This window comes from Vicugna pacos, chromosome 9 (assembly GCF_048564905.1).
Source record: "Vicugna pacos chromosome 9, VicPac4, whole genome shotgun sequence".
Classification (NCBI taxonomy): Eukaryota; Metazoa; Chordata; class Mammalia; order Artiodactyla; family Camelidae; genus Vicugna; species Vicugna pacos.
The window spans coordinates 60,870,393-60,889,731 of record NC_132995.1 but is presented as its reverse complement, the minus strand read 5'-3'; the positions used below and the strand labels follow the sequence as shown (position 1 = coordinate 60,889,731).

Sequence of the window (19,339 nt, the reverse complement as noted above, 5' to 3'; positions counted from 1 at the left end):
TCATGGTTGGGGATTCCACCTCTGACCATGATCCCCTTTTCCTGGGTTAGACTGTGCCCCCATAAGAGGTGTCTTTCCTGGTAGCTTCCAAATAAAAATCTCACAATGGTCATTCAGGTTTGTAACCTTCTAAAAGTATGCCTGCACTCTGGGCAGAAAGATAAATCACAAGTGAAAAAAAAAAAGTCAGACCCAAAGACACATAGGGTAGTGAAGACAGACGGAGAGAAAGAACATGGTGCTGTGATGAGTATTTCCTCTTTGAGAAAGACTACAACCAGCTCACAGATAAATGACATAAACAGCAGCAGCCAGCCAAAGTCTGAAGAACAAATATAACATCCTGGCTATTTTTATTATTCAGTGTTTCTGGGACACTTGGCTTACCACTTCTTCATGTCACCCAGGGCCCTCAGCCCTGCTCTTCACACAACACATCATGATGTGACTGCAAGTGGGCCACAGAAGTGGGATCCAGAGACCCCTATTTCCAGCACCAGATGGCCAGTAGGGATGTCAACAGATCCCCTGGGTTCCAGAACAATTCCCTAACCATACCCAAATCCTAAGGCTCTCCTCTCCCAGAACCTCTCACCTCCTATTCCCGGCACCATGACACCTCCTCCACCCTCAGACTGCCCCAGAATCTGGGGAGAAGGTCAGCACCTCTACTCATCCCTGAGGCAGCACAGAGTGAGAAGGGAAAGAGGGGTGGGATAGTGGGGATTGTCTTCTCTGCTGAGAACTGGGAGTACTCAGAGGTTGGTCCTGCCTCAGCTAGGATGGGAGTGGGGCAGCCTCAAGATGCATCCCTTTATCCCAGGCCACGTGCAGTGGCTCAGAGCCCAGAACTGGGCTTCTTCCCATTTCTTCTCCCCTCACTATTACTCCAACCCTAAAGCCCTCTTAAACCAAGAAGAGTGTCCTTCAATTAAGAGACAAGTTCCCAGACCACCACCTCCCTCTTCCATTTATCTAATACTTTAACAATCAGAACCTTACCCTGTAAAGAATTATACAACATACAACTGCAATTATATGACAGTTTTTATGGTGAAAAAAAGTGGGTCTCAGAATTTTGTTCCCAAGTTGGGATTCATACCCGTCATTCTCAGGGACCATTCACCTGCCTACTACAACCCTCTTTCCTGCCAGGTCCCCACCCTCAAACCTCCCCTAATCCTTCGTGTCCCTGAGGACACCACTCGTGTGGTAGAGATCGTGCTGTTTCCTCTTGGATTTTAACATTTTAACAGTGGAGGGCTAGCTTATCAATCTAGAAGAGCATTGTTGAATAGGGCTTTGTGCAATGTGGGAATGTCCTATATCTTTTCTACTCAGCACAGTAGTTCCTAGCTACATGTGACTATTGAGCACTTGAAATGTTGTGAGTACAAATGAGAAACTTAATTTAAAATGTTATTCAATTTAGATTTAGATTTAGATTTAAGTAACCACATCCCGGTAGTGGATACTATATTGGGCAGTACAGTTGGGGAATCTTCAAGGCTCAAAACCCCTGAGGGTCTGGGCTATCGCTCCTCACACTCAGCTCCCACCCTGAAACCCCAGACCCCGAGGCTTTTGAAGGACCTGAGTTACCCCTGTCTGCTCCAGGGAGATGGTCATCATCATCATCATCATCATCGGAACTGCACGGCGGCGGGAACCCAGCGGTCCTCTCTTCCCGGCTTCCCTCGTCTTGCCTCGGCCGCCAGGGGCCGCTGCGCCCCAGCTGTACCCGCAGGGCCGGCGGAGCGCTGTGCGCGGTGCCCGGCGCTGTCCGGGAGGAGGCAGCGACGCCCGCGCGAGGCTGGCGGAGCGGGGGCGGCCCCCGGCAAAGAGGAGGCGGCGGCGGCGGCGGCCGCGCGCTCCCCGGACTGCAGGCGGGAGCTCGGGGGATCCCGGCTGAGCTCTGTAGAGCTGGCCGGGCAGGCCCGGAGATCCCCGGTACCCGGAGCGGGCCCGGCCTGAACGTGATGCCAGTTTGGCCAGAGCCTTGGGGACGCAGCCTTGGGGACGCAGCAACTTGGTGAGGGGGACAGGGCTCCGGACTAGACAGCACCCACCCGAGCTGGCCGCTCCCGCCTGCAGTCTGCCTTTAGGAGTCGTGGTCCCGGGCTCAGAGGCAAGGAGAACCTCAGGTCGGCGGGTGGAACCACTGGGCACCGCCGTGGGAGAGGTAGGTCCCAGGCGTGTGGGCTCAGAATTGGGAGGACCGAGAGGGCGCGGGGCAGGAGCAGGTAGGGAAAGGTTAGAGGATCTTGTGGTTCACATTCTCAACCCCACGCTGGTGTGCAGGGGGGTAGGGAAAACAGCCTGGGAAACTGAGGCAGGAGTGTGGAAGCCTGAGAACAAATCCCAGAAGCTTCTTTCTTTAACTCTCCCTGAGGGAAGGAACAGAATGCCAGAGAACCCACCCCATTCCCCGCCTCCCCCCCAGGTCCTTTGGGTCTTGGGACCCATAGAAGAGATGGAGGAGTTGGATTGCAGGGTGTGGCAGCTCAGAGAGAAATGGGTCAGGGACCACCTGAGAAAAAACAAGGCTGCATTTTTTATGATCAAAATGAAGGTTCCTAATGGGGACAGGGAGAGGAGACATCTACACAGAAAAAAGGTCCTTCTAGACGCTCTCTGCCCACAGAGCACATTCATTCCAGTGGTATTGGTACCTCCATCTGCCTCAATAGTCCTTTCTGGGCTCTCACTCTGAGGAGCTCGGACACAGGGTTCTCGATCCTTCCTGGGTCCCAGCAGCCTACCTGCCTCAGTTCCACCTACCTTTGGAGGCTGAGGGAGAGGAGGTCTTAGGGAGGAATGGAGAATCTCTGAGGCTCAGAGACCTGGAGGACCCCCTTTATGGCCCTCTGGAGTGGAAATAGGGGTGAAGGTGGCAAAGTTGAGCCAGCTCCTGGCAAATCCAGGAAGCAGGTGTGATGGGACTAGCAGGAGGAGGCAAAGAGGATTCAGGACCTCAGGGTGACTTTTCCCAGAAGCAGTCCATCAGAGTCTGCTCAGGAAACCTTCCCTGGCCTTCAGCTCCTTCCCAAAGCCAGAGAGGTGATAGCGTTGATTCTTAGACACCTCCTACCATCAGCCCTGCTTCGCTCCTGGGACAGAGAAACTCTCTCCAGCTACGCTTCTCAGGCCTGCCTCGCTATGTGTCCCCAGAGCCTGCCAGGACCCCTGCGAATTCCCAGGGCATATGAGGGACTATGCCCCCTGCCCTGGCACCTGGGGAAACAGCCTCAGAATTAAGCTCAGTGCCCAGTCTACCCCGTTGCCCTCACCCAGGCCCCCCTCCACCCCTTGCAGGGCCACGGGCTCCCTCTGTCCTTTGCAAACCCCAAGAATCTTTCCACCTTGTCTAGGTAGAGTGAGTCTGAGGTCAGTGGATGAACAGACAGAAGCTGAAAGATCTCCAAAAAGGTGAGTGAGGAGACACTTAAAGAGGGGGAGAAGGAGGGCGGACATGCTATCCAAGGGAGCAGCTGGATCCTGGCATTTGGTTTTGCGCCTGGTGTTCCCAGCATGGTGCTGGCACCTGAGGGAGCCCAGCGATGCCCCAGGGGGGCAGCAAAACAGCAGAGGGGCCCTTCTATGCTTGGGTTGCTCCCAGCTGCTCTGTGCCTCTGCTTCCCTGGGAGTCCCTCCATGTCTAGCCCACCCTCTGGGATAGACTTCAGAGACCCAAACTATCAAGAATGGAGGAAGAGGAGGAAAGGGGAAGAAAGCAGAAACAAGGAGGTGCCATAGGAAGAGGGCAGGCTTCCTGGCTCTGGGCTCTGCCACCCCCATGCTGCCTGGTCTTAGGCAAATCATTTGACTTCTATTAGCCTTCGTTTCATTTCTTCCTTTTTAAACTTAAATTTTAAGTTGAATTGCTAGGACATTTCCCATGGTTCAAAACCCAAAAGGTAAAACAGCAATAGGGAGAAAAATGTCTCCCTTCTACCTCTTTCCCAGCCAACCAGTTTCCCTTCTTGGTGGCAAACAATGTTACTAGATTTTTGGGGTACATTTTCTAGAACTAGCTTACCCATATTTGAGCAACATATATAATGCCTCCATTTTGCACATTGAATACACACATCCTGCACTTTACTTTTTTCCCCTAAATGATGGATTTTTGTTGGAGATTGCATGCCTCAGTACATAAAGCATTTTCTCATTCTTTTATAGCTGTCTCGATGGGACTACATTTGCACAAATGACCCACAATGTATTTAGCCAGCCTTTTATTGAAGGTTGTTTAAGTTGTGTCCAGGCTCTTTGAGTATCAGTTTGCTCATCTGTAAAATAGATACAAATAATCCTATTTTGTAAGACAGTTGTGAAGGGCTCAAGAGCATGCTTGCAGAGTGTGAGGGTCAAGCGCTCAAAACATGGGAGTCAGCATTGCTGTTCCTCCCGTGTCGCTGCCCTCCATGGGACCAGGTCTGGTTCATTCCGTAAGACCCCTCCTAAATGCCATCTCCTCCGCAGAGCTTTCCACGCGTTTCCCAGCAGAACAGTCTCCTTCCCGCTCTGCTTCCCTGTTGGTGCGCTCACCACTTTCTACAGTGTTTGTGCCAGGCTGAAAGCTGCCTGGGGACAAAGTGTGCAGCTTGCCCGCCTCTGAGCCTCCCAGAGTGCATGGAAACAGTGGTGCAGGGACTGGGAGGTGGCGGGGCTCCTGCTTGGAGTCAAGCAGGGTGTGTGCTTCTCTTTGCAGGATGCGTGAGAGGGCCGCGCAGAACGGGAGCACGGGCGGCTGGCTGCTGGCACTTTGCCTGGCGTGGCTGTGGACCCGCCTGGCTTCGGCCTCCTTGCAGCCTCCAACTCCAACAGGTTTGGGGGAGCTGGGGTGGGGGTCCTGGAGGGCAGTTCTCGGAATGCTTGGAAAGCTGGCCCCCATCCCATCCCGTTTCATGGCAGACAAATCTCAGAGGTCCAGAGTAGGGGTTCTGGTTCCTCCTCTGTTCTTCACCCAGAAACTCTGGCCCCCCTGCTATGCTGGCCTAGAGGAGGCATGAGCAGACCCGTTACATACTTTCCCTTTCAGGCCAGAAGGTGTTCTGCGGGGAGAGGAGCCCCCGGGTCAGGGCTTAAGTCTAGCCTCCTGGCCTCATTCTGTGGTTTTCCTTTGGATGGCTAAAGCCTGTGTAAGCGGATGATCCTCCCCACGCATTGTAAGCCCAGGGGCCCTTGGCCTCACCCAGAGGAAGCTGGGAGGTGGGGGCTGGGTGGACTTCATCTTTCTCTTGCCCAGGGGCCAGCCTCTGCTAAGGTGATGAGTGTGGCCTCACTGGGAAGGAAGGCAGGACAGGAACACTGTGAGGTTGCGGGAGGATTTCCTTCTCCTGTGTAGTTGGAAATCTCTGATCTACCTCTGCCCCGAGCTTGAAGGCGGGGTTGGAGAACAAGTTGGGAGCAGATGGGAGGGGAGCAGGGTTGCTGGCCTGGGCTGGGCATCCAATCCTGGGCTGGCCCCTTCAGTCCCCGTGAAGCAGGGCACCTGTGAGGTGATTGCCGCTCACCGCTGCTGTAACCGGAACCGCATCGAGGAGCGCTCCCAGACCGTCAAGTGCTCTTGCTTTTCTGGCCAGGTGGCCGGCACCACTCGGGCCAAGCCCTCCTGCGTGGATGGTGAGTGAGAGGCTGGGACCAGGTGGGGAGGTCGCAGTCAGAGAGATAAGAAAGTCTGTCCAGGCCTTGCCATCTGCTGGGGATACGATTTCAGACACATCTCAGGGCTTTCACGGTCGATCCGAGTCTCAAATGATGGGGCCACCTGGGGGGGAGGGGTGCAATGTGACATCCCCATCCCACGGTAAGGAGAGCTCTGTTACACGCAGACCCTCCCCCGACCCCACCCCTGGCACACATGCCCTCCCTCCTGGCCGCACCTACTGCCTGGCACACCCATGGGCTCATTGCCTCACACACATCCTCTCACGTCTCCTGACAGGCTCATCACTTCACACCCACTCCTCCAGACATTGACTGCATCACCTGCGGCTCCTTCCCAGGCCTCTTACACGTGCCCTCTCTTATTCTCAAGCCGGCCTTCACCCTCCCCTCACATGGACATGTGTGTATCTCTCGGAGGTGAATTCCTGTGCATCCACCCCTTCCCCTGGCCCCACCTCTGCTCTTTTCCTCCCACTCCTGCGGCAGTGCCAAAAATGTTCCCGCTTGTGCTCACACACACACACCCCTGCTCGTGTACTCCTGACCTTGTGTTGCCAGAGAATGGGTTCTTGCCTCGCGCAGGAAAGAATTCAAGTGCGAGGCATAGTAAAGTGAAAGCAAGTTGATTTAGGGACATACACACTCCATAGACAGAGTGGAGGCCATCTCAGAAGGCGAGAGAGGTGGCCCTAGGAGACACATTCCACAGACAGAGTAAGGCCCATCTCACTGAGAAGGGAGAGGGCCCGAGGTGTGGGGGTGTTTGGTTTTTATGGATCGGTAGTTTTATATGCAAACAAGTGGGAGGATTATTCCAATTGTTTTGGGGAAGGAGCGGGGATTTCCAGGAATTGGGGCCCTGCCCACTGTTTGGCTTTTTCTGGTCAGCGTAGGAACTGTAATGGGCGCCTGTGGGTGTGTCATTGAGCGGCTCATGTATTGCAATGAGCCTGTAATGAGGCTCAAGATCTACCGAAGTCGAGCCTTCCACCATTTTGGTAACCATTTTGTCTTGTCCTCAATTGCTGTGTCATTCCTTCAATGGTTGTGCCCTGCCCTCTTCTCTCCTGTCTCACGTGGACCCCTCCAAATGGCCTGCACACTTGCTCACATACACCAAGGGGTGCATTGAAAACTGTGCCTCCGTGCTAATGACATGGCGGTTCGACTCAAGGGCTGCCTTAGAGACAACGTCCCCTGCCTTCCCCCCGCGCTGTCTTTGATGAGATGTAGCAGTTGGTGGGATTGAGGTTGGTGCAGTCGTGTCCCCAGGTCCCAGCCTGAGTACTATCCTTCCAGGAAGCCTGGAGTAAGGAAAGGACAAGGGAAATGCAGAGCTCAGAGCCAGGGGGTGTGGAAGTGTGTCCTTCATTCTCCATCCTCCCCTCCCCCCGCCCCCGCCCCCACAGCTGCGTGCTGTACCTGCCCAGAGCTTAGAGCTGCCCTCACAGCCTCCTGCTCCCACAGCCTCCATCGTCCTGCAGAGGTGGTGGTGTCAGATGGAGCCCTGCCTGCCTGGGGAGGAGTGTAAAGTGCTCCCGGATCTGTCGGGTTGGAGCTGCAGCAGTGGACACAAAGTCAAAACCACCAAGGTATCCAGGGATGGACACTTCATCCCACCCCTACTCCTCCCCCTTCCCCGGGGGTGGAAAAGAGGGCACAGGAGCCCTGGGATCTAGGATGCCAGTCTCCCAAGGTGAGAGCTACAAACCAGGTGGGCATCTCCCTGGACAGTCCCCCTGGGTTTGTCTTGACTCTGGGGACTGGAGTTGGGGCCTTTGGATTTGAAATCCAGTGTGTCCTTCAGGGAAATTCCCTTATGCTCTGTAAGCTTTAGTTTCCTCCTCTGCCTAAAGGAAATTTGCCTCCCAGAAAATGTCAGGTCTGTAGGACAAAGTAGAGAATTGAGGAAATTATCTAGGTAATTCAGATGGGACTCTCTACAATAGCCCCTCTGTCCACCCACCCCTGCCATAAGCCCTGCCCCACACTCCCATGATTAATTAACTCCCTACAGCTCACATCTGCCTGCCTCTGGTTGGATTGCTGTTCTGTGACAGCACTCGAGAGGATTTTTATTTTCATGGTTTGCTGCCTTCCCTGCAGAACAAGGGGTAATTAAAATTTGATTGAACTCCTTAGCAGTTCCGTGTGTGTCACGGTTAATCAGTTGTATCAATCTGTCATGGCCATTTGTACAGAGGGGTGACACTGGGGGGCAAGTCAGAGCCCTGCCTCTGCCTTCTCTCCCCATAACCACACACAGCAAACAAAACAATAGAGAAGGAAAGATGGCCTGCAGGTGTTCTGAAGAGAGCCACATTTTCCTAGGGCCCAAAATGAGCTACAGCAAGAAAGGTGTGGCTGGATCTAATGCAGAGCTTCCTACCTGCAGGCAGGCAAGGGAGACAGCCAGTCTGAGTGTATTTAAGGCGGGAAGAGACCCACCACAGAGCCTGTGACATTTGTCACTATTTTATAGGCTTGGGTGTGTAGCCTGTAGGTCGTTGTGTTTGCAGTTTGGTAGCTACTCCGAAGCAAACAGTGGTGATTTGTGCCTGATTATGTTTGCATGGGCCACTCAGCCACGCTTTTCCCAGTCTGCACTACTTTAGGGGGAAAGGACCTGCAGCAATGACCTCTACATGACCTGCACATCCTGCGGGGTCTTGGGCACGCTGGGATGGGACAGGCATGCCCTTCTCTAACCTTCCCCATCACTTGCTTTCCAGGTCACACGATAGCTCTTGGGGTCACGTCCTGAACAGGACAGCTTGATTAAGCCACAGACTGGAGAACGGTGTCCAGTTATCAGTCACCAAACGTGGAGATTCACTTACCCCGACCCACACCCTGTGCCAAGTACCGCAGCATTCTTTCCAGGGGCATTTCAGTCGAGCTGCTCAGCAGATACAGAGCACGTGTCTCCAGGCCTGTGGTGTTGGTTCTAGGGGACACAGAGGAAAGTCAAGATACCATTCCTGCCCGTAGGGAATGTTCAGTCAAGTTGGAGAGCTGATGAAAGACACTCTAGATAGTTTAGATTAAAGTATGTGGTATCAGACAGTGGCTTCTGGACCATATGCTGTGAACATGTTGGGGGTGTGGGGATGAGACTCCCACAGCTCTTTGGCCACCCCCGGCCACAGGGCACAGGCAGGAGGTCACATTCACCACCCACTGCTTCCCTCCCTCACATCAGTCGGAATCCCCGGCAAGCTGCTGAAGGAGAACACTCTCCCCTGATGCCAGACCTGCTGTACCTCGTTTGGATGGGACTGATTTGACTCGGGAGAGGGAAACAGAGATGAAAGCAAGTAACTTGCCAGCAAAGCTTCTGCAGAGGCCTGGCCTGCTCCGGGCTGCTTACTGGGTATGGGCTGGACGGGACCGTAAAATCACCCCCATCCAAGCACCTCCGGTTTTTGTTTGTTTGCTTGTTTTAACAGAGGAGGGCACTGAGTCCAAGAGAGGCGAGGTGACTTGCCCAAGTTGTCACATCTTGGGCTCTCAGATCTTTAAGACTGCTGACCTTTCACTTGGCCTGGATTTTGGGGTTCCAGCCTAGGCCTTCCATATTGGTTTCATCTCAAGAACAGAAACCTGCAAAGAACTGGCCAGTCAGCACAATGTTTCTGAGCAGGAAGTTTTACCAAGGTCACTCTTACCTGAAGTATCCAGAATATCTGCACATCAGGATGCAGGGCCACTGGGTCTCCACTCTGCCCTCAGCCCCAAAACTTCCAAACAGACCCTGGGACAACCCAGAGGTCCCTCAGCCTAGTGAGAAGCAGGCAGTCTGAGCTGGCAGCCCCACTGCCACTCTCACCCATCTCTTCCGGAGTCCTTAGGCCATACCTCTCAGAGGCTCTGGCTCCAAGAGAGGGTCTGGGTGGCGTCCAGGGCTGGTCACAGTCTTCTCCCTTCAGAGGCCCTGCTGGGCAGGAGGGGAGCACTTGCTGGGCCTGATGGAGCCTCTGTCCAGGACTGAGGGTCAGACGGTTTGCAGATGACACACAGGCCTCAGGAACTCAGAGACACCCGTTACTTGGATGTCTCATCAGTAAGAGAATTACTGCTGGCGTCAACCCGCATCAGCCGGGATCCCCTGGGATCACCAGCATCACAGAGTGTGATGGGGCCTTGAGGGAAGGGGCGTCAGTAGAGACAAATGGGGACAGTGCTGAATTCTGACCCTTGGAGAAGACAAATCAGATGATGAGTTGGGGCAGAGTCTCCGCCGCTCCCTGCTTCTCTCCCTCCCTCCCCGTGCAGTAGAGTCAAGATCATTCCCCTACTCCAGGGCTCTTGTTTTTGCATTTTTTGTTTGTTTTTGGTAATGGGGTGAACAATGTGCGGCTTCCCACTAGACTATAGATGTCAGCGCTTGACAACTCTCAATCTCTGCAGAGTGGGGTCCCAGTGGGGGTAGTCAAGGAGTAGGTCAAAAGTTGTCATCATGTCCTGCAAGGTTGGAGAATTAATTAAGGGGTTGGCATACTTTCTGGAAAGGATAGTATGTATTTTGGGCTCTGCAGGCACCAAACAGTTTCTGTGGCATATTCTTCTTCGTTTTTGTTGTCATTTGTTTCATACTATCTTTAAAAAAAACTTTTAAAAAATGTAAAAACCATTCTTAGCGCAACCTGGTACAAAACCAGGCCCTAGGCAAATTTTGGAAGGTTGCCAACCAACCCCAGTGAACTTTGAAGGCAGATCATCCCTGCAGCTTGAGTCTGCCTCCCTCCGGTCTGCCTGCAGAGCAGTGGGAACCTGAGCGTGAGGGCTGGGTCAGGTTTTGTTTTTCTTCTAATGTTCCTTGAGAGATTGGTGAGTGAATTATTTAGGCTACAAATGAGACAGCTTTAGCAGTCAGACAATAAGAGCCTGATCTCCTCAAGGCCAGGATGCGGGCTTCTCCACTCCCTCCCCATCCTTCGAGACTGTGTCCAGGAGGGAGGGAGAGGGCTCCGACCCTTGTCCATCTGCTGCATCCACAGAAGCTGAGCTGTGAGCCAGGGGATGAGCCTGAGAGAATGAGGGTGATGCTGTCCAAACTTCCCAAAAGCCACCAACCACCCCAGCCCCTGCCTCAGCCAAAGTCCAGCCCCCTTGATCCCCCCTGACCTCCCTCATCCCTGCTGCAGAGAAGACCTCTTTCCTCTGGCACGTGCTGGAGTTTGCTAATGCTTTTTTTAACCCCTCAAAGCCTCCATTTCCTCCTGGCTTATTCATTGGTTTATTTGGTGGGCTTTGAGGGATATTCTGTGTGTTGTCAGGTAAGCCCCACACGTGAGGACCTGGTGGAGAAGGGAAAGCATCTCACCTCCCAGTGGGACCTCCCCAGGGTCCTGTCTCCCACTAAGTCACTATCTGTGCACATCTCATAGCTACTTTGATGACAGCATAGGGATGCAAATTAACTTTCCTGGAACATAGAATTCCTGGAGTCATTGGTGTTCCTTTTTTCCCCTTAGTGGGATGGGCTCTCCGATTCCCTGAAGTTAGCCGGTGTACCTACCTCCTCAGCTTAGAAAGGTTGCCAAGTTACAGGAGATCATGTGGCTAATTTCTGTGGCCTCCTGGCAGTTTCATTAAGGTCTGTGAGTGACATCCTAATTAATGGCCCCAGACAGTAGCCTGGAGTTGAAGCCACAGCTTCCTAAAATCACACGCTTAGAGCCAGAAGGGATTTTAGAGAACATTAGCTAATTCCCTCATTTGACAGATGAGGAAAGGGAGCCTCAGAGAGGTTAGGTGATTTGCTCAAAGTCACACAGCAAGCTGGATGGCATGTCCTGCCCAGTGATCCAGAGAAGTGCTTTTTACACTACTACACATTGCCTCTTTACCCTGGTACAGATGAGGGCCCTGCAGAGAAGCCAGGGTTTTAGCAAGGATGAATATGAAAGAGTCTTATTCTAAAATCACCTGACCCTGTGAGGACAAAAGGACAGAATGAAGAAGAATTGGAAGCATTTAGAGATATATGCACAGAAAGGGGAGAGGAGGGACAAAAGGGGGATTAAGATCACTCATTCAGAAGAACATCAGAACACCAAAGCACAGCACAAAATAATCAGAATAAAATTTGATTTTTATCCTTCTAGGAGATAAAGAGACAGGAAGAGACAGAATGGAAGTCCAATCAATCTTTGGAAGAACTGTGAAGCCAGTTTTGATGGCTTCAGGGTTCTTTAGAGCCTAATGTGGGTCTGTAAACCAAGGCCTGTGGGCCAAATCTGGCCCACTGCCTGTCTTTCTAAATAAAGATTTATTGGAATGTAACCATGCTCATTTGTTTATTATTGTCTGTAATTACGTTCCTGCTATGATAGCAGAGCTGAGTCACTGCAGAGAAACCATATGGCCTACAAAGCCTAAAATATTTAATATTAGAACTTTTACAGAAAACTTTTGCTAACCCCTGCCCCAGTATTTTTATAAAACCCTTCTCAGTACACCTGTACAATCTGGAAAATGATGACTGTATAGATATATTTTTTTGAGACTGTGCCTGTGTCCCCTTTAATCCCTTCCACTGCTACTTGTGAGAGCTAACAACCAAGAAATGATGAAATGAAGGCTAAGAGGCCGAGAAAAAGACTTGGAGCAGATGGATGCTTCCCTGATGTGTTATCACCCCCCAGAGCAACTCAGTTCACATTCTCCAAGCTCATGTAATTTCTGCTTTTAATCTTCAGGGAAGTAACTGCACGTGCACCCACGTGTAGTTAGAAGTGGTTAGAAGTGCTGGCAGGCTCCAGGCTTGTTCCACATCAAGCTTTTCTTAGCAACCCTCAGGCCTTCTGACCAACAGCAACCCCAGGCCAACCCCCAGATGCAGAGGCAACGGCCTTTCCTGTAAACTCCTCCACCAGCTCTCTAGGGTCCTGCTCTAACAACTGCACATGCCTGACTTCAGAAGGGTTGATTAGTGACTATTCTTTGATCCTCCAATTTTTCCATTCAGGGGCTGATTTCCCTAGTTTTTCCAAAAATGTATAAAGCCTTGTTCCTAAAATAAATCCCTTATTACATAATTCTCTTAGTGGCTCTCCTTCCTGATTGAACACTTTCTAATACTGTTAGTATCAATATCAAATCAGTATCAGGCACTATTATGGGTACTGGAAATGATTCCAGAGGAATAGAACTTTAAGGATAGGAATCTTGAATTGATCTGATTAATGATATTAATGACCTTATTGTTAATGGTAAAGGTGACACTGGTAGACCATGGCATGCAGTGGCAAGACAGATACATCAATTATCATCTGTAGACAGCTGTAATTAAGATACGTATAGAAGGCAAGGCTTTGGGTAACCAAGTAGTTGCCACCACTGAACAATCTAATGCAAATAAAGAGCATAAGGGGGTTAGCTGGTTGCTTCTAAGTGCACTCAAGAAATTTGAAAGAAAATTATGAGCTCAAGTCCTTAAATTCCCAACCCATGGCTTGTGTAAAGGAGTAGGGTAGTTCTATGATGGCCTGAAAAGAAACTCTATTTCTTACAGCTGCAAAGGTGAGACTTTTGAAATCCAAACTCAAAGTAGTCAGGCGGCAGTCTCTAATTCCATTGTAGTAGAATCATTGTTATGTTCCCTGATGTTGGCATTCTTCCCTTAGAAATACCTCTAAACCGGCAGTGCTCAAACTTTTAGAAACAGGAAGTAGCATTTTGCTAGTGACTCATTAGAGAGAGGACTGACAAGAGCCACTGTCAGTAGCAGAGAGGGCTATTGTGGTGGGAAATGTCAGGGGGAAGCCTCTGGAGTGGACTGTGCCCACCAAAATGGTAAGCCCACAGCCGTTTCATTCCTGGAGGGATTGCCGAGATTAGGGTCACCATCAGAACTTGAAGGATGTAGTTGTGGTGATTCTTACCATTTCCTCATTCAACTTGCCTATCTGTTTTGTGCAGAATATAGATCGCTCTTGGAGAATGATAGTTAATTATCATAAACATAACCAGGCTGACTCCAATTTCCACCTCTGCTCCAGACATGGTTTCTTTACTGGAGCAGACATCCTTGGCACCTGGTATGCAGCTATTGATCTGACAAATGTTTTTTTCTTTATATCTGTGTAAGGGAACAAAATTTGCACACTAAAATATCTTTTCAGCATGCCAATTATTTCAAGCTAAAAAAATCAAGGCCCCAAAGACTCAGGAAGAAACTTTGATCTTCCCCCTAATGCCTGAAGAATTTACATAGAGGACCTGTTATAGGCCCAGAGCTATCGCTGAGATACCTGCCCAGAACATGGGCTAGGTGTGGTGGGGGAAACGCTTAGAGATCAGAGTCCACTCTGTGTCCCACTTTCTCTGCATAGACCAGCAAACATTTGTTTATCAAACATTTGCTTTCCCATCTTCTTCCTCTCCTTTGGCGTTCCAAACCATTACCCCCATCATCCTCATTTGTCTTTAGCTGAAATGGTATTTAAGGTGAGGGTCTCAGCCATTTTGGTGAGTTTCTCAGTTTTCCCAAGTCTCTCCCACATATGCATGTTATTAAACTTCTGCGTGACTTTCTCCTGTTAATCTGTCTCATGTCAGCTTAATTCTTAGACCAGCAGGAAGAACCTAGAAGGGTAGAGGAAAATTTCTTCATCCCAATACCTGTTAGTAAAGATCGCCAGACACAATTGACTTCCTTTTCTTTCTTTCTTTCTTTTTTTTTCCACAATTGACTTTCAGCTGGTGGGAACAGCAATACACCTTCACTCTCTCTCCTCAAGGCTTTGTCAGCTCCATGGATGATATCACGCTGGATGGATCTGAAGAGTGGAGAGTAGCTAGTCCTCTAGACACTTCAGCAAAACACATGCATGACAGATGATGAGGATTAAATCCCACAAAAATTTAGGAGCTTGCCACCCTGGTAAATGTTCTAGGGCTCTAGTGATCTGAGGCATGTCAAAGTACCCTTGTTGTGGTGAGAGACAAGTGGCTTTTCCTATAAGTAAGAAAGAAGTTCAATAATTAGTGAGCCTCTTTGGATTTTGAAAATAACATGAGCTTCATTTGGTTATGCTGCTCTGACTCATTTATCAGAAAAGTCAAATACCTCCTGTTTTGAGTAGGACCCAGGACAAGAGAAGTCCCTGCAGTCTGTGTACGCTGCTGTGCAAACTTATTTGCCCCTCGGGCCACACAAACTGTCACATCCAATGGTGCTTGACGTGTCTGGCACTCTGTGGAGCCACAGACACGGTACGGAGCCCTTGGCAGCCTCTGAAGATGAATCACAGAGCAAACCCTTAGGATTTTGGATCCAACTATGCTCTCCAGATAACTATTTTCCCCTTGAGAGATGGGTCCCAGCTTTTACTGAGCTCAACCTGAGACTGAATCTCTGACTGTGAATCACCAAGTTACCATGTGACCTAAGCTGCCCATCAGGTGTGATAGAAAAATATGATAAAGAATAAAAGTGTTGACTGTTTGAGCCCTATCATGTCATTTTAATTCAATAAACTGGTTTCACATACCTTGACTCATCCAATCTCCATAAGGTAAGGTAAATATTATTAACAGCAGTTTATAGATGCAGATGCTCAGAGAGCAAAAAATGTCTGAGGGCCTTCAATAGCTGTCTCACTAGCTGGGAGGTTAGGACCAGGAAAAAGCACATGGAAAATGAGAATAGAAGGGGAGACTATTTTTTAATGTGAATTGTCTTATTTAATCCTCACAATTCCATAGGGTAGGTATTGCTATTTGGATTTTATAAACAAGGAATCTAAGATTCAGAGAGATTAAGTAATTTGCTAACAATCACACAGCAAAAACGCAGAAGAACAAGAGTTTGAATCCAGATCTACTCAGTTATAAAGCACATATCTTTTCACCACACATGAATTGTGTTTTGGTCATCTCCTCTGGGATTGAGCTGCCCAGAGTCCAAATACTTCACAGTTAATCTTTAGGGCAGGTGAAAGGGGTCAGGGGATGGACTGGGTAATAAATGCCATGATAGAAGTGTGTCCTCTGTGCTACAGGAGAAACTATCTAGAAAAGAAACTAAATCCAGCAGGGGGAAGGCAGCCTGAGAACCAAGTCTTTAAATCTGAGTGGAAATCAATGAGGTAAAATGTATGTGTGTGTGTGTGTGTGTGTGTGTGTGTGTGTGTTGGAAGGAAAGGAAGAGGAAAAGTTGAGGAAAAGCACTTGCAAAGGAGGAAGGCTTGAGACAAGTTCAAGTGAATAGCTAGCTGTGGCTGGAATATAAGTGGTAAGGAGAGATGCAGAGATATTTGGCTGAAAGTTGGCCAAGGGTGAGCTCAGAAAGAAGCTGGATGCTGTGCAGTCTGAGTTCTGTTTCAAGATGATGGAGGACCTTGCCAGGGCCCAGGGCAAGGGAAGAGGCAAGCTGCCACTTTAGAGATAGAGCTGTAAGGCCAGATAACAGGGTGAATACACAGAAGGGAAAACCAGTTAAGAGTTTTGCCAATAATCCAGGTAAGAAATAATAAGGCCTCGAACCGGAAGCAGTGGTTGCCTGGGGGTGCAGAGAGGGGAAGGAGGAAGATGAGTATATTTTCAACTCTGAAGTCTCTCTCCACTCCTTAATGGATGCTTGCTTTTCTCTCTCCTGCAATCATGGAGGTCTGAGTGCCAGCACTGACCTCACACACAAGATTACCTATGTGCTGCTTGAAAGACACTAAAAGCCCAGCATCCTGACATGCTGCTTCTCCAGGGCCTATAACCCCTCCACTGGAGTCCCTTTTTGGGGCTGTATTCAGACAAAAGCAAACATTTACTGAGCATTTATTGTTGCTTTTGGTTCATGACATTTTAAGAGGCCACCACTCAAAACTTAGCTAATTTCAAGGAAAGGCTGGAAGAGGAATTTGGAGATGCGCTGTGGCAATTCCAGGGGATCTGATATCCAGGAATCCCAGGAAAGAGAGGAGGCTACACTGTGCAGGAGGGATGGGCTGCTGGATTGGGGCAAGTAGCTCCTGCCATAAGTAAGTAATTCCTGCCCTTTAGCTCCCAGGAAGTTTAGGGCATTGACCTTCCCTTTTCTGGCACAAGGTCAAGTTTCTCTTTAACTTTTCTTTATGCAGGTGGATTCCCAGACCCAGCTTGTTCTGTACCAATCAGAGCCTAGGTGCAGCAGAGAAGGCACGTGATGGAGCAGCTCCTCTAATGTGTTTTTGGAGGAGGGGGGGAGGGGCGGGGCAGGAGGCACTGGGAAGCTATTTGTTGCCAGGCTGACTAGCGAGGGCCATCGAGGCAGCTCTGGGCCCCTCAGAAATCCTGGAACCGACAGGCCAAATTGCAGGAGCAGAGAGAGCAGTCCTCGAGTCCCGCCTTGCACTGTCCCTAAACCCTAGCCAAGGCCTGAGCCAAGAGGCATCTCTGGCCAAGAGGATGGGAGCGCTGGATTTTTTTCTCCTTGGGAATGATACCCGGGACAGTCCTCAAGGCTGAAGGGTCGGGCGGGGTTATCTCCGTCGCTCCGCACTGGGAGGTCGATTTTACCCGACGGCGCACAAGCATCTGCTGGATAGCCGGCTGCCAGTCAATGAGAGGTGCAAACGTTGTTTGTTTTTAGTTGCTGATTTTTAAAGATTAAGCTGCTTGCTAGTAAAGCGATTGAACATCAACAATCTTTCCAGGAAATATCTTTTAATTAAGTTTACAGAGAAACAATTGGTTGCAACGGTAGACATTAGTCGATTAGAAGATGCGAGAGAGGGAGAGGAGCAGGAGGGAGAGCGGGAGCCTGGGGTGCAGGTCGTGTGCGAGTGTGTGTGAGAGTGTGTGTGTGTGTGTGTGTGTGTGTGTGTGTGTGTGTGTTGAGTCGGGGGGGGGGACTGAAGGACGTGTGCAAGATTTGGGGAGGGAGGTGCGTCTCTGCGGGCAGCAGTGGCGGGATGGGGAGGGTCTGGCGGTGCCCCTCGCGGAGCCCAGGACCCTGCAGGAGGAGGGAGCAGGCAGCGACTCCGAGAGAGCGAGCCCCCTGAGGCGGGCGGTATCCCCGAGATGGGTTTCAGTGGGGGATCAGTGGGGCGCGGTGGGCTGGAAGGCTCGTGGCGATTCCCAGCAGCGGGTCGGTCCCGAGTGAGGACTCGCCTCGGTGGAGGGCGTCCGCGGAGAGGTGACTTCACCGCGGAAGGCGGAGAGCTAAGTCCCAAGGCGGGTTAGCAGGATTCGAAGCTCCCCCAACACGGTGGAGTTTTCTCCTTTCTACATCCCTGCTGAGTGACCGCACTTGGCGCCCCGGGTGAGGCTGCCTCGCTCTCCCGGCCCCTGCCTGCGACCGGCGCCGGATGGCCAGCAGTGTACCGGAGTCCTGAGCGCATCCCTCTGAGTCACGTCAAACGGGGTCTTGCGACGCGATGGTGCAATCCTTAAGCCTCGGTGACTCAAGGGTCCCCGCCTGCCGAGTAGATGAGGTCCGTCCCATGTCCCGCGTTGTCGCGGGAGCATGTGCCGGGAGACGCCTGCATCTCGTTATAATGGTTTGGATCTGGGGTTTGGATGCGCTACATCTTCTCCCCGCTGCGGCAGAGTTGACCTCGGCACCCTCAGCCCCACATCTGACAAAGATGCGACAGTGAAGGCCCTCGATCACCCTCCATGCCCAGGAGTACACCACAACTGCCAATGGTGTTAACTGTCCGGTTGGTCCCGTTGGCGGCCCCCGAGACACTCGGGGAAATTCCCCAGGCAGAAAGGCCCACGGCCTTGCGGATGCAAACAGAGAGAGGTACAAGTGGTGCAGACGTTGTCTGTTCAAATTGCAGCCCGATTTAATGCTGTGACTCCTTTTCTTTTTAAAGTCAACTTTACTGAGGTAGGGTTTATATATAGTAAAATGCACCCCTTTTAGGGGACAGTTTGTTGTGGTTTGACACATTTGTACACCACCACCATGATCAAGATACAGATAATTTCCAGCTCTTCAATAGTTCACTTGTGCCCTGTCCCAGGCTACCCTCCCTGCCACACAACCCTCCTCAACGCTGTCCTCTGCCCACCCCGACCCCCCACCTCCTCACCTGGGCTCCAGGAAACCACTGGACGGCTTTCTGTCACCACACACCATGTTTTTGTATTTTCTAGAATTTCATATAAGTGCACTCACACAGTATGAAGTCTTTTGTGTCTGGCTTCTTTCACTTATAATATTATTGAGAATCATCCATATTGTTGGAAGTATCAGTAGTTTAAAATGTTGAGTAATATTGTATTATCTGGCTATATTGCAATTCATTTATTCTTTCTCCTGTCTGTGGACAGTTGGATTTTCTCCCAGGATATGACTTTTTTTTTTTTAACATTAGAATAGAAGAGTTTTATTTAACAAAACTCAAATAGCACAGACTGTAATACAAAGGACTGATAAATGAGAGTAAGTTAAATAAATACAAGTGACAAAAAAGAAACCTAAGTCTCTGAAAAGACTGCCTATGGATTGTGACATATTTTCAAGATTTTTAAAAATTTTTATTGAAGGGTTTGACTATTTTGAATTAAGCTGTTATGAACATTTGAACAAGTCTGTGTGGACACATGATTTTACTTTTCTCAGGGAAATACCCAGAAATGAAATTGTTGGGTCATGTGGAAAACAACTTTTTAATTTTATAAGAAATTTCCAAACTGTTTTTCCAAAGTCGTTGAACCATTTTACACTTTC

At 50.2% G+C, this 19,339-nt stretch overlaps 1 protein-coding gene across 2 annotated transcripts; it reads left to right on the top strand.

The window, feature by feature from the left end:
• Positions 1-1,894: 1,894 nt before the first annotated feature.
• On the top strand, positions 1,895-11,849 carry TAFA3 (TAFA chemokine like family member 3). Of its 2 annotated transcripts, none has more exons than XM_072968844.1 (6): positions 1,895-2,186; positions 3,376-3,429; positions 4,715-4,830; positions 5,479-5,628; positions 7,141-7,265; positions 8,406-11,849. In XM_072968844.1, exons 3-6 carry the CDS (start codon positions 4,716-4,718, stop codon positions 8,415-8,417), a joined length of 402 nt encoding a protein of 133 aa, XP_072824945.1. In that variant the 5' UTR covers positions 1,895-2,186; positions 3,376-3,429; position 4,715; the 3' UTR covers positions 8,418-11,849. The 2 variants fall into 2 exon arrangements, with proteins under 2 accessions (XP_072824945.1, XP_072824946.1); XM_072968845.1 differs by lacking the exon at positions 1,895-2,186 and adding an exon at positions 5,045-5,171 and having other exon boundaries at positions 3,411-3,429.
• Positions 11,850-19,339: the final 7,490 nt, after the last annotated feature.

Bases quoted from the DNA above. Each gene is read 5' to 3' on its own strand.
- TAFA3 (XM_072968844.1), top strand. From the start codon at position 4,716: ATGCGTGAGAGGGCCGCGCAGAACGGGAGCACGGGCGGCTGGCTGCTG. The intron at 4,831-5,478 runs GTTTGGGGGAGC...TGGCCCCTTCAG, and splicing joins GCAGCCTCCAACTCCAACAG to TCCCCGTGAAGCAGGGCACC. The intron at 5,629-7,140 runs GTGAGTGAGAGG...CTGCTCCCACAG, and splicing joins CAAGCCCTCCTGCGTGGATG to CCTCCATCGTCCTGCAGAGG.